The sequence below is a fragment of the Vipera berus genome (assembly GCF_964194415.1).
Source record: "Vipera berus genome assembly, chromosome: 3".
Taxonomy (NCBI): domain Eukaryota; kingdom Metazoa; phylum Chordata; class Lepidosauria; order Squamata; family Viperidae; genus Vipera; species Vipera berus.
Window position 1 is genome coordinate 111,462,959 of NC_138204.1, and position 15,322 is coordinate 111,478,280.

Consider the following 15,322-nt stretch of genomic DNA (forward strand, 5'->3'; position numbering starts at 1 on the left):
GAGTTGCAATCAATTCTGGTTGAAGAAGCAGCCATTTTGGCATTTATTTTTCAAACTGACAGTTAAGTTGTGCCTTTCACTTCTTAATCATTTTTAAGGACTATTAATCTTAATTAAGCTACAGCCTGCTATTCCTTTTTGAAGATCTGAACCATTTGGGGGATTTCTTTTTGTTAAACAAGGAAGAAGGCTGCTAAGGGAAGCTAGAATAAGGAAGTGTGGACTATCTTTAAAAAAAATGATGGAGAAATATAAGGGCAGAAAGTTGCTGTTTAAGTTCAGAGGTGTTAAACTGCCGGCCCACAGCCGGACGCACCACCGGGAAACCACACCCACCCCATTGCCGGCAATGGCAAAAAGAAGAAGAAAAAAATAGGAGAGTAACTTGGAGGGAGTGACCTAAATTTAATGAATTAATTGGAGTTAGTTGGAATTTTATTGGTCTGAAAGTGAACGTTAAAGTATGTCTGCTAAGAAGAAGTTTTAAAAAAAGGATGTATTAGAATGTTTCGATTTTAGAAGTGTTTTTAAAGAAAAGCTTAGCATTTTGAAATGGATGAAAAAAATATTTTTCCCTTTAAGGTTAAAGAATCTAAAAAAACTCAGTGAATTTTGTTAATAATCTTTATAAACTATCACCATTTATATTAAGTGCAAATAGAAATACATCTTATTTCAACAGCAAGGAAGATAAAGCAATAATGGTGAAATTGGTCGTTCTATTCAAAGAGAATATGTTTTTTATTTGGATATCACTTCTGGATTTTGTGCTTGTGATGAAAAGAAAATGAAGCTTTAACTTTGTTTTTGCTGATTAGATAGATTTGTTGTTATAGAAATGGCTAGTTATATACTAATGCATAAAAGTAAAAAGTTGAGGTTGTAATGTTATCTTATACTGTGCTAAAAAGAGTTGGAAGTCAAAAGCTTTTTTTCCCCCCTTGTACCTCATACTTTCTCCCTTTCTTTTTTTCTTCCCTTTTATCTTTCTCTGTTTTGGAGAGGAAAATTAAGTTTTTTATTCTGTTTTTCTATGGATAGTGCAATGTACCCCACATTTTGTGAAATGGTGGGCCCAATTATACAACTACTATATAAGTAAGATTGAAAGCGTACATTGAATGCTATATATTATCCCAGTATGGGTTAAAACATAGGAAATTCCAATATTTAGATTTCCAAGAAAATCTAAAATACAGACTAGACCGGAAAAGATAATTTTGAAAAAAAATATTTCCAATTAAAACAGAAATAAGCAAGAAATTAATTTGTGAAAGTGGATAGCTAAAGATTGAATGCTTTCTAAGTTTAACAATTTATAATAAAAGAATATACTGTTTCTTTGTTGTCTGTGATTCTGATTCCCCCACCCACACACAAAATTGTACTTCTGCTATGGAGATTACATATACTCAAGCATTCAATATTTTGTCAGTAGATAAATCTACTTCTCCCCTTCTAAGAAAGAAAGAGATGTCTGCAGTGCCCCCAACAAAAATAAAAAACTAAGGCTGTCCAGACATGGTAAGAACTCAGGTTCAAGTCTACACCATAGTGGCAAAAGGGCAATGCTTCACTCTTGCAATTTGCCATCCTATTTTAAGGTCACATGGTTCCTATTGTGGAAGGATAGACTGGAACAGCAGTTACTGGGGTACTGCAAGCAATGGGCAGGACATTTGGAAGGTACTATTGTTGAATTATGAGATTATGAAATTCACTAGAGGTTAGATGTCAACTGGACAAGTCCAGTCTCTACAGGTGAATGACGTCTTCACTTGTGAGGTTACCTGAGATGTTTGTGAAGCCTGAGGAGGAACACGAAGTTCTACGTGATACTGTATTACCTCCAAGTGAACTGGATTCTTCTATATTGGCACCACAAAGGCAATAAGTAGTAGTGACGGACACCCTTTTTCCCTTAGCACAAACAGATAACTATAGCTGGTATTTAGCCAGCTGAGATAGTTTTCTACATGTACTGCACATTTCTCCACATCTATGCTGAGAGGCACAATAAACTGCAGACTGTATGGTTAATCATTCTTGCTTGCCTCTTAACAATTAAATAAAAGAGATCATGTGTTTATTTTGGTCAGTGGCCAGACAAAGCAAACATAGACAAACAAAATTCAACTATCCATGCAAACACCAAGGATTTGAACATAATAATCTCTAAAAGAGGAAATGAATGTTCAAAACACATAACCAAGTTTTAACTTCAGTCCTCACTTGGCAAGTTTCTACCCCTAGGGATATATTAGATATGCATTTTGGGGGTCTGGAAAACTACTTTAAAAATTTGGTTTGTACATTAACCTATATTTTAGGTACGGATTAAGATACAGAGATAATATCACTCTCGGCTGGAACACTCTGCAAACAACAATGTTTTTATAAACAAGGGGTCACTTAACTGGGTTCCCAAGTATTTTCCACCTACCTCATCACACCTATCTACTGGAGACCTACAAACTCACCCAAACTGTTTGTTTGATTATTTATTTCATTAGATTTAGGTGTCACAAAGCTGGACAGACTTCACCCGGACAGAGTGGCTGCAGAGCCAGAGCAACCCAGCTCCGCCAGGGAATTAGGTATCGGTGAACTAGTGTGGGCCAGACGCTATGGGTCTGGAGACATGTGGATGCAAGGGGTGGTGGCTGACAGAACGGGGCTGCTGTCTTATATTGTTGAGGGGGAAGGGGGTCAAGTCAGAAGGCACACTGATCAACTGAGGAAGAGGGCCCCCGAAAAACAACAAACGATACAGGCCCAGCAGGCACTGCCATCAAACCCTGCATCAAACCCTGCATCGACAATACAGGCTCAGCCGGCACTGCCATCAATTCCAGCATCAAACCCTGCATCAACTCCTACGCTTCAATTGCCAATGCCTACGTGTCAAGTGCCAACAGGACATCCAGTCAGTTCTCAGCAGCAACCTTTGGCAGATGTTCTGGGTTGGCTGGAGTTTGCCACAGACACTGAACGCGGGCCAGGGTTACGTGAGCGGCCTGAGCAACAACCAGATATTGTGCTCATTGGCAATAGGGAGTTGGAGCATCAGGGTCAACCACCTGTTGGTGATCCAGGCCAGCAATTACAGCCCGAGGCGCTCTGCCAGGTCTCGGAAGTCCCCGCCATTCCTGGAGGACTATGTGAGGCCGTGAGGTCAAAGGCGCGGGCACATATTCACAACAACTTGTCGAGCGGCCATATGTTGTTTATTAGTTCTTGTCATGGGGGAAAGGGTGTTATGTATATAGTTGGGCTATCATGTTGCAGGTAGCCACTGATGACACCAGGTGGCACCTGTAAGTGTCCTGATTAGCTGGCCACTCCACGGTGGGAAAATTCAACGTTCTGAGTGGACCAAGCGGGGTATTTAAAGGACGCAGGGGGGGTGTTCTTTGTTACCTTCGTCCTGTACTCAATAAAGGTTGTTACTGCTGAACCTGGCTCTGTTGTCTCCACGTGGTCCTGAACCCACTACTTAACACATTTTATTTAAATTTATATGACCACCTATCTACAACAGTGATTCTGAGCTTTGTAAAAGGATTAAAACCACAGCTGTAAGCAATAACTTATGGCACTTAAAAAATTAATAATACATTCCAATCATAAAAAACCAAATCAGCAACAAATGTAGTGTATCAGATAATAAAAAATGGCATTATATAATACTTATGAGATTTACCTTTACTGCTGTCGCTAATAAGTACTAAAGAGTTAATATCTTTGACTTGTTTGCTCTCTTGTTTTGAAGTAGAAGGCAATGCTGGAACTTGCTCCCTCTGATCAGACATGATAAAATATTGATTTGGGGTGGTTTTCTCATCAAGAGACTTGTTTGCAAAAGCAAGTTATCTACAAGATATATAGATAAAATAAGAATAGATGGTATGACTGAAAATGATAGTATTCAGCTTCAAATTCTGTACTTAAGGATTCAGTCTACAGTACCTATACACACAGAGAGCATGCATTTTACATTAATACTCATGGGGTAAGTCTACAAAATACACTCAGTTATCACTTGTGGTTAGAAAGGAATTATCTACAGCAGTCTTCCCAACATGATGTCTCCCATATGTGGCAGATAATGACCCAAAATTCTAGGATAGTTGCCTGACTAGGAAATTGGGGGACAAAATCTTGGAAGATGGCAAAAAACCCAACAACTCTATTTTCTTAATGCTGCCATGTTTGTAAATAGCAGGAATTAAATGCCTTGAAGTTATATAAGCCTACTATAAGTCTATAAAACTTCCTCTTATGAAGCATTTGTAAAACCTTCCCTGTTCCAATGGGCTGATCCAGTATATTTAGGCTGTTGCACAAACCTAATACCTATTAGAATGAATCAGCCCTAGTTAAAGGGATTTGTTATTAGGAATACTATTTCTACCTATCTGCAGTAATTGTTTTGGGGCAGTTGATAAACAGCAATAGTCACAGATGTAAACTTTATTTACTGAGTGACTATCAATTGATCTAACTTAGGAAATAACCTTAGTTAATAAGTATGCCACCATTTTACTCTCCATCGAGAATGTATTCTTAAATTATGTTTCTGGTTTGAACCCAAAGCAATTTTCAGTTTGGATTTCTGGAAATAACACATTCAAAATTTTAAGAATCTGAGAACCAATCTGAACATCCAACCCCGACAATACAGGAGACCAAATGTGAACACATCTATTGGTCTCCTGTATTGTCGGGGTTGGATGTTCAGATTGGTTCTCAGATTCTTAAAATTTTGAATATATATATATATATATATATATATATATATATATATATATATATATATATATATATATATATATATATATATATATGTGTGTGTGTGTGTGTGTGTGTGTGTGTGTGTGTGTGTGTGTGTACGTATATATATATATATATATATATATATATATATATATGTATGTATGTATGTATGTATGTATGTATGTATATATATATGTATATATATATCCATGTTATCTCAATAGCTTTGAAATGCCATTGCTTTTAACGAAGGGAGAAGCCTATAGCAATTTAACCATCTGGCCGTTTTCAAAAAGCCAAAACTAGAACCATTCAAGGAGCCATTTTATGAATTATCAGAAAACTACTGCATTCCCCACCTCCAAAACTTAACATTATCCACAACTCTGTCCGAAATAACCAATGAGCTTCCAAGCGATTGCTCCATGAGGGCTAGAGGCGTCAGCGCGAGACTAATCATCGTGGCCTCAATCTCGAAGGGCAAAACCGCAATACCGCGCAAGAGAAGACAATTTGGCAGCGAGCTGAGGGAAGACAAGTTATTTCTTTACTTACTTCTTCCGGCTTCCGGACGGCCGCTGTTGCTATGGGAAGCTAGGACGCTCTTTGCGTGGCCCTTCGCGAAGCCAAAAAACGCCCTGCCCAGGAACTCCCCCCTCACTCCCGCACTTGGAAGCCAAGAGAAAGTCGCTTTGCTTGTTTGATGCCTGTAAGGCGCCTTAGAAATACAGCCAGCACCAGGAACAAGGAACGGCAGGAGCTAGTGCTAAGAGTACTTAATGGCGCCGATTTGGAAACTTCTACAAGAATCTAAATCCAGAAACGTTAACGCACTGTTGCGTTTACAGTAGTGTCTTTAAGGTTCTCGATAGAATACTTGTATGCATTTTGATGTTCCAAGGCTTGAGTTCATAGTTGTCATTGAAATCGATCGAGGTGTGGAGTTCTTGGTACTCTCTGAGTTTGTTTGCTTGCTTGCAGACGTTTCATTACCCAACTAGGTAAATCACTGGGGCAACAGACACTGATCGTTAGATAATTGGGTAATGAAATGTTTATAATCAATCAAGCCCAGAGAGCAACCTATTCAAGCTATAGATATTCTCTTCTATTGAGATCAATTGGGGTATTGTGTAACTTAATATAGTTGGGCTTGAACAGTTAACTTCCAAATTAAATAGGAGAACCACAACATAAGCATCTCTTGAAGTACTCAGATCCTGGTGATTATTTGACACAGTCTTGTGAGACAGTATGATATGAAAGTGGTTTAATATTATCTTCCTAGTTTAGGCTACAAATCTGGAATCCCCCAACTGTCTCTCAAAGTACTAATCCAATCAACCTTAGTCTCAGAAAAGTTCAGCTGAGTGTTCCTTCTGCATGTGTGCAACCTAATACAGGATAAAATCAAGCAACTTGCTGAAAACCAAAAGGTGTTTTATAAGGATTTATAGTAATACACACATTTACCTAATACCTAACTGGATAATCCCAATTATTAAATAATTTACCTAATTTGATTTTCCTTTGTTTTTATTCTAGCTGTGAACATTTTTATTAAGAGATTCACAATACCAATAAAACCTCACATATCATATGACCAGGCACTGCAGGAGAAAAAAAAATGTAAGTGTGTTGAATGCCTACAAGGGCCACTAGCCAGATAGTGTTATTGAAGGTGCCACTTTTGACCCTGCAAATAAATGTTACAGTTAATGCCACCTACTTTTTAGCACATTTTTGGTGATCACACACTTTGAGGCTTGAATGAAGTTTGTCAGGATGAAGTATGTTGTATATGAATGACATGTTTCACAGATAGCAAAGTATATTTAAGTTTCTGTAGTACAGTATAATTTTTTCCATGACACAAAGATCATACATATAGTTCAATACTTTTTACAATTAACCAACATTTTTTAATCGGTCAATAAAATTAGTTGCTTCAAAATCATGGTCTTTGACTCATCCAATGGATGAAAACTGAATCACATTTCCTCTTATCCCTAGCAAAGGTATAATCCTTTTCATTGCTTCCAAGGGGGAAGTCTGAACCACCTTGCTTGAACAATAAATTCTTCAATTTTACCAGTTCCTACTCAATCTAAAAGATTGTGAAGCTATAAAAATGAAGTTGTTTAGGATACTATGTGTACCTTTGGAAGAAAACAAAATTTTTATCTAAGGACATTACATGTCTTTGGAAGAAAACAATTTTTTTATCTAAGGACATTACATGTCTTTGGAAGAAAACAAAATTTTTATCTAAGGACATTACATGTTTTCTTCAAACAAACACACAAATAGCTTTCCTTGGTTAGATTACAATAAAACTTATAAATGCTGTTTTTGTATCAATGGCAAGGCTCATACAACCCCAAAATTCTTAAAGAATGGAAAGTTCTTGTTTTAGGAACAAAACCTTTTATGCCATTCACAATTATTCAGGCATTTTGAATTTATATTCATACCTTTGTGTAGAAACCACTACTACAGTTGAATAATAGTATATTTTGGAAAAAGTCTTAAGTTCATGCACCAGACTAAGTCAGATATGGTCTTTGTCCTTTTTCATTCAGTTGAATCATGGTTATTAAAAGTATAGTAAAGGTAAAGGTTCCCCCGCACATGCGTGCTAGTCGTTTCCAACTCTAGGGGCCAGTGCTCATCTCGTTTCAAAGCCGAAGAGCCAGCGCTTGTCCGAGGACATCTCTGGTCATGTGGCTGGCATGACTAGATGCCAGAGGTACACGGAACACTGTTACCTTCCCACCGTAGTGGTCCCTATTTTTCTACTTGCATTTTTACGTGCTTTCAAACTGCTAGGTTGGCAGAAGCTGGGACGAGTAACAGGCCACACCAAATAACAAACAAATGCCAACTGACATATTGTGAGAACTCAACATGTTTGTTGTTATAATGATTGGGAGAGAAAGATATTATTAAAAGTTGATTTAATACAAGTTCCTTCCTTATTCTTTTTCTGATTATTTTGAGTGAATTTGCAAATGAATAGTGAAGTTAATATTGCACTTGATTCTTTTCATGATAATACCAAATAATGTTTTTTATTATTCAAAGACCTTCTAGTTATGTGTTCTAGTTAACTGAACATTTCATGTAGAGACTTTGTCACAAAATCCAGTGTTTTCTTAAACACAATTTACAGTATATAGCTTTAGTAATCCTGCTTGCAAATGCTGGGCTGGCATACATGAGCATCTGTTTGCAAGGGGAATGGAGAAGAATCACCTCCAGCATGTCATATGTAATGTCATGACTTATGATGTCATTACATCTTGCACTAGATGTTTATGCTTGTGGGCTGGAATATTTTGTTAGCAGGTTTTGATACATTTCTCAGTCATTACTATAAACAAAGGCACTTCATCTCTCATCTGCCATCTGTCTTCATCCTGGATTCTTTAACTGCAGATCCTATTTAACTATAGTTTGACTTTAGGATGGAAACAGAAAATTGAGTTTGGGTCTTTTAAAGAAATAACAGATTAAAGAGAGAGGCAAAACTTTTACTTCAGAACAAATTTAGAAGAACACAGGTTTTATTTCAAAATAACAAATTCAGTATTCTTTCTGTAAATGTTATTCGATTTGTCCATAACATATTTACCAAATATAAATACAAGCATCCCAGCAATTCTTGAAATATATACAATATTTTTTTTAGGAAAAGCTGGTTTCAGTGTGAAAACTTTCAGCGTGAAACTTTCTATTAAAATGAGGTGATTTAATGGTTTAATTTATATCAACCGTGTAAATCTTGTATCAAATGTTCCAACGTTTCTTTCAGTTTGTCATCTTCTAAGAATTTTTTTTAAACGGAATATTGAAATCTGTCTGTTGAATTTTAAGAAAATAAAGGATAATTAAAATATTTTTGCAGAATGAAAATCTACCAGTTGCCCTTTTAATATTATTAAGCTGCTTTTATCCTGAAAGAGTTGAGTCTGGTGTTCTCTAGTTAGATTAAATCACTTTAGTTAAGTAATTAAAGTTATACTACAGAAAACAAGTGCTATATGAGTTCAGTTTGACAAAATTAGACAAAACAAGAGAACAACCAGCATCTATAATGCACTAGCAAACCATGAATCAATTAAGGCAAGACCTCAAATATATATAAACTGTATTTATTTTCCCCATCTCCAACTTTTTATTTTATTTACTCTGAATCACAGCCCAATGCCTTGTGAATTGTTCACACTGACTAGAGAACCAGAGTTCTCTAATACTTATCTCCAGGCTCTATCAGCTCTGTAGGATATTAACTGTCAGCTATCAATATAGTGATTATGTGTCACATTGGCAGAATTATGTCTCAGGGTATTCCATACCTAATCCACCCCCTTATTATTTTAAAGGACTCTTACTGAGGAAACTGCTGTTTTAAGTGGAACACTGAAGCTTTTCAATGCAACGCTTTTTCTCAGTTCTTCAATATTAATTATGTTCTGTATCACTGTAGCGACAATCAATAAAGAATGTAAAAATAATGGACATATGACCACATATTAAAGATGTTTGTAAAAGATTCAATATTGAAGATAGTAGGCTCATAACTGAGACAGACTAGCTCACAGGAACCTAATGCATGAAACTATATCTGAGGGCTGTCTGAATTTTTACTGATAGAGGGGAAAACTGCCTATGATTGTAAATAAAGAGGGCTTCACTTACAAAGTCTTCAAACTGAGATCATAACAAGTAAGAGAGGCTGTAATAAAATCTACCTTTCATGGCAAGCTCTTTTTTTAAAAAAGTCTCATACAGTTGTTAACTGGGTTAATAATATCACATTTAAATTGGCCTTAACCTAAAGAGGGAAGGAAAGCTTTAAACACATTTTGTTTTAAATTCTCTGATCTTCAGCAGAACGTGTCATTAATACAGAAACTGGTCCTAGTCTGAATGTTAATGGAAGCTCCAAGGCTATCCCTAATAACTCTGCTATAAGCCTGTAATGTAATTTAAAACATATTTAGTATTTAACATGTTCTTCTGTTAACAGTTCAAAAATTAAAAGATAAATGAACATGGTAGCAAGAGGCCACTCTGTGTTGCCAGATTATTAAGAAACTAAGCATCAAAGGAAGTACTACACGGTACAGCCAATAACACTAGGCTTTCTTTAATTTGAAAAAAAATACTGAAAGATGTCAAAGCAGAACATTAGACATATTTTTCACAATACATTATTCATACAGGCAGTAATTTTACCCTTCAAAGCAGTGTTGGATCATGCCCAACTTTTATATACCCTAGGCCAAATTACAATTTCTACAAATATTCGTTGCATGGCTGCATCGGTCGAAATGACATATTTATATAATTACTATTACAGGAAAAGCCCACATGTTGCAGGTGATCTAAACCAGGCATCAATACATTCACTTACAAGGGCAGGATGTCTTTGACTCACCACCCAAGAGGGCCCTCAGCAACATATCTCAGCAATCCTTTACAATATGGTTTAAGAAATAACAAAAAATTACAAAGGTATCTTAATTTTTCCTCATTTTTTCCCTAAGCCCAATGTGAGTAGACATGAATGTTTTTTTTCTCAGGTTCTGCACAAAAGCAGCAGCTGGCTTCTTCATTCTGCAGTACAAATACTGTTCAAGTATCCCATTTCAAGTGTAATTCTGACCGAAGACTTATGCAAATGGTCACTATTATCCAGATCACAGAAAACTACTTTTTAAGGAAATAGTAGGTAAAAGGAATAATACATAGAAAACTATTTGCAATAGGCAAAATTTAACTAGAAATTTCTTCACTAACTTTCTAGCAAATTTCATGACCAGCATGGAAATGGCTCATATTGGAATGAGCTTGGAATGAGAAACACCTATTGAGCCTTGTACAAGTTTAGCTGCCTCATGTGCCAAAATGCCATCATTTTCCAGAAATACATACAATTTCCTTTAAAAGAAGACTCAACTCATTTATATCACTGGACCCACTTTGTTATTGTTTGACTAAAGAGAATCTTCTGATATTGGTTCTAAAGATAATTCTCAGAGGTCTTCATATCTTAAGAGGGCAAGACCAAGAACGTGGTTTCACGTAATCCAGAAAAGTTGGCTAGAAGATACAAGAGAAACAGGAATGTTAGGCAAAAAGTATAGAATAATTTGTCTTGTCCAGCACCATCCAATAAAGCATATTTAATCACACAATAACCCAGATATATTTTCATTTGGTAACCAGGAAATGCAAAGAATTTATAGAGGAACCTAGGATTCTCCCAAATCTACAAGACTCTCCTTCTTGCTAATAAATGTCGAGACAGACTCCAAGATCCCTCACACAGTTACTGGCCTTGAGCCAAGTTTTACTTATTCTGTACCTGTACAGTTGGTTTTTCTTGCCTAAGTGTAAAACCTTGCTTTTATCAACACTAAATTTCATTTTGTTAGATAGGGCCAAGTGTTCAAGTCTGTCAAGATCCTTTTGGATTTTGAGTCTGTCTTCTGGGTTGTTGGCTATTTCTGCCAACTTAGTGTCATCTGCAAATTTGATGAGTTCCCCTTCTATTCTGTCATTTAGATTTTTAATGAAGATATTAAAGAGTACTAGGCCTAAAACGGAACCTTGGGGTATCCCATTACTTACGTTCCTCCATGTGGATGTACCTCCATTGAGGATGACACATTGATAAATTATTTGTCAGCCAGTTACAAATCCATCTGGTGGTGATGCTATCTATCCCACATTTTTCTAGCTTACCATGTAATAGGTTGTGGTCTACTTTGTCAAATGCCTTATTGAAATCTAAGTATACTATGTCCACAGCATTTCGCTGATCCACTAATTTGGCCACTTTGTTAAAGAATGAAATACAATTTGTTTGGCATGATCTGTTTTTGATGAACCCATGTTGGCTTTTGGTTATAACTTTGTTTGCTTCTAGGTATTTGCAGATTTGTTTATTATCTTTTCCAAGATTTTTCCCAGGTACTGATTGGTCTGTAATTTCCTAGATCTGTTCCCCCCCCCTTTTTTTTGAAGATGGGGATCACATCAGCTCTTATCCAGTCCTCAGGTAGTTTCCCTGTGCTCCAAGAACTTTGAAAGATGTGGTTCAATGGTTCTGAAATCACATCTGCCAGAACTCTGGGATGTAACCCATCGGCGCCCACTAATTTGAATCTGTCTAGAGCTGACAGGTGTTCTCTTACCTTATCTTTGCTTATTTTAATTTGCATTCCTAGACTATCTTTTACAGTTTTGTTTTTGGTAAGTTGGATTGTATTTTTTTTTTGCGTAAAAACAAATACAAAGAATGAATTATGCAATCCTGTTTTCTCTCTACCGCCCATTACTTCCTTGCCATTTTCTCCCATTAGTGGACCAGTTGTTTCTTTGACTTTTTTGTTTTTTATGTGTTGAAAGAAACCTTTTTTAAATTGTTTTTGACATTTGTTGCAAGTGTTACTTTGTTTTGAGCCTTAGCTTTCCTGACTTCATCTTTGCAGGTTAGGGCTATTTGTTAGATAGATAACTTTTATTGTCATTTTTTATTGTGGGCACAATGGCACACATTAAAAATGAAATTTAGTTGCTTGCTCTCAAAGTGTACACATACATAACACACATACTATATACAACATTTGTTGTATTTGTTGGTATTCTGCCTTGGTTATGTGTCCCTCTTTCTGTTTTTGTACTTATCCTTTTTATCCTTCAGTTGGTCAGAGAGTTCTTTATTCAACGATGCTGCTTTTTCTTGGTTTTCTTGTTTTTCCTTTTCAGTGCTATTGAGCTGGACTGCACTTTTATAATCATATTTTTCAGTTTCCCAAGCTTTAATTTTTAATGTACTTAACTTTTATGCCACTCAACATTCAAACAACTCTTATTCATGTAGTTTTTCAACTACGCAGAGTGCTGCAACTTAAATGCAATGTTTATAAATTATGAATGGTTTTTTCGTAGTTCTTGTCTCTAAATTCATGGCTCTGAACCTATTGTTATTACAAACAGATTACTCACATTTTCTCTGGGACAATACTGACGGGCATATAACTCTTGCCCATAAAGGCAAATAAGGACACCTTGGCCAAGGAAGAGGGACGTCCACATGAAGATGTTAAAAATGGGGTTTTTCCGCCGGTCATGGAGAATGAAGTTGAAAACCACTGAAGGAAAAAAAACAACCATTTAGACTCTAAATTCTATTCCCCACACTACTCCCAAATGCATTAGAACAATGTTGCAATGATAAAACACGTTTTAATAAAATTACAAGGCTAGTCTATCAGATTGAAAAGTAATGCTGGTCAAGATGTAATTTGGATTTTATACTCTAAAATGGGAAAATCAAAGGCATAACACACAGCTATTAAGAGGAGGGACAGAGAATCTTTCACTCTATTCTGTTTTTCTCCTTCTACTCTCACAATGTTCCCCAGCAAATCAGAGGCAGGTTTCACTCACCTGTGCTCCAATAGGACTCTATACCTAAGATATTCCCACTAAGCAACTCTGCCATCAACTTCAGAACTGGCTCCGGAAAAGAGTGGATGTGATCTGAGATCACAGATGGCTTCTGGATCAGAGTTTACAAATGATAGCCATACTGGAACCTCACAAGATTACATTTTGCAAATTAGCCATTTATTATTAAAAAAAAATTCTCAACATTTTGCTATACTGCTGTAGGGTATATTTATTACTTACCTCCAAAGCACAGGAACAAGAAGAACATGACTGGATACAGATAACCCAAACAAACGGCCAGGATATATTCATGTACTGCAGCAGAAACCGTGAAAACTGACAGCATAGCAACTGCTTTGAATTTTTTCCCAAAGAACTGAGGTTGACAGACAAACAAGAGAGAGACAATATCCAATGTTTAAAAAAAAATATTTGTGCAGCTTCTGGCAATCACCCAAAACGTCCTGTTAGCACTTTGTACAGAAATTTATAAATGAAGATTTTTCTTTATATTTTCTTTTCAATCAGGATGTATAGCAATATGGGCTACCTTTAGAAGAAATAGTGGTATAAACATAGCACAGAATAAATAAATATGTGATATTTATCTGAAGAAAGAGTTCCCATTAAGCTTTGTACTTAACTTAAATGTAAGTGTGTATTGAAGAAAAACACACAAAAAGAAAATGATTACACTCAAAATGTACTGATGTACTGCCTCCATATGGCAGGGGGTGATGAGTGAAGAAGGTTGGGAATGTTTGCCAAGACTACATACTACCAGCAGAGTCATCCAAAGCACGACTATCATCCCTGCCAGCTAAAGCAAGTAGGCACCTATATTGTGCAGGAGGGATATAGGAAGAAGCTGAAGTAGGCAGTCACTTTAGAGACAATAGCAAAGGTGTCATTTCATTCTATGCAGAAGGAGGCAATGGTAAACCACTTCTGCATTTTTTCAAGAAAACCCCATGGATAAAAAATCTTGGAGAAAATCTACCTAAAGTGGTTACTTAGAATTGGCATCGACATAATTAGTCAATTACTTATAAGTCTGCTGCTTACCCAAAGGAAATCTCTGTAGGCATAGTAATACAGCCAATCATGTACTACGATATTCCAGGTTCGGTAATAGTTTGAAAAAGATGTAGAATTCCACCAGTCCTAAAAAGGTGTAAAAAAGAATAGAGAATGAAGTTCCGAATTGAGGACCATTATATCAAGGATCTGCTGCTACTCAAATATTTCAATAGCATCTAAAATATAATCTTCAGATGTTGCAACTTTACACCAGTTTAGTGCAGTGGCTAAGGCACTAAGCCCAAAACTGGGATCCTGTGAGTTCTAGTTCCACCTTAGGCACAAAGCCAGCTGGGTTATCTTGGTTATCAGTCATTCTCTCAGCTTTAAGAAGGAGGCAAGGGCAAACCTCTTCCAAAAATTCCTTGCCAAGAATGCTGCAGGGACTAGTCTAGGTAGTCACAGGAATTAAGACTAACTCAAAGAAAGACAGAAAAGAAAAGAAAAAAAGTTGCAACTTAAATTTATAACTTACTGAAACACTTTAGAATGGAAGCATTCAACGATGTTTCCAGACCCATCAGATTTTGTTGCAATAGTCAGTGAACAGAAATAAGATACGGTGTGATCCCAAAGCATATGGAAGACCCCATAAAACTCACTTGGAGTATAAGGAACTCATATTTCAGAAGATCTTACCAGATTCTTTAGGGCTTGTCCCTTAGAAGAATATTAGATCTTTCTAGGAAAAATACTATAAAGTAGATTTGCTATGGCTCCAAAAATATTTTTATCATTGTTTTTGAGGCTGCACAAGAAACTGTTACAAGCTTAAAGAAAACATAGCAGATTCAGAACAAGCTACTGTAAGATCATCTGCCATTCAAAGACTTCAGCAATTGCCAAGACTAAAAAAGCATTTTTCTTCCTGGACAAAACCATGCCAAACCACCAACGAAGTTGTTTTAATTCGCAAATGCACACATGGCAATTATTTCTCTTTCTGTCAGTCAGTCAGTCTAAATAAATAAATAAATGTAACTTAGTGTAAGTGAACATG

At 36.3% G+C, this 15,322-nt stretch overlaps 1 protein-coding gene across 2 annotated transcripts in view; it reads right to left on the reverse strand.

Annotated features, from left to right (window-relative positions):
- Positions 1-9,625: 9,625 nt before the first annotated feature.
- Positions 9,626-15,322, reverse strand: part of SOAT1 (sterol O-acyltransferase 1) — a 30,479-nt gene continuing 24,782 nt past the window's right edge. For both annotated transcript variants that reach the window (XM_081322765.1, XM_081322764.1), the window contains exons 13-16: positions 14,308-14,406; positions 13,483-13,618; positions 12,796-12,941; positions 9,626-10,884 (exon numbers count right to left, since the gene is read on the reverse strand). In XM_081322765.1, the coding sequence (XP_081178891.1) occupies positions 10,828-10,884; positions 12,796-12,941; positions 13,483-13,618; positions 14,308-14,406 (438 nt within the window). In that variant the 3' untranslated portion in view covers positions 9,626-10,827. The remainder of the gene's footprint in view (positions 10,885-12,795; positions 12,942-13,482; positions 13,619-14,307; positions 14,407-15,322) is intronic.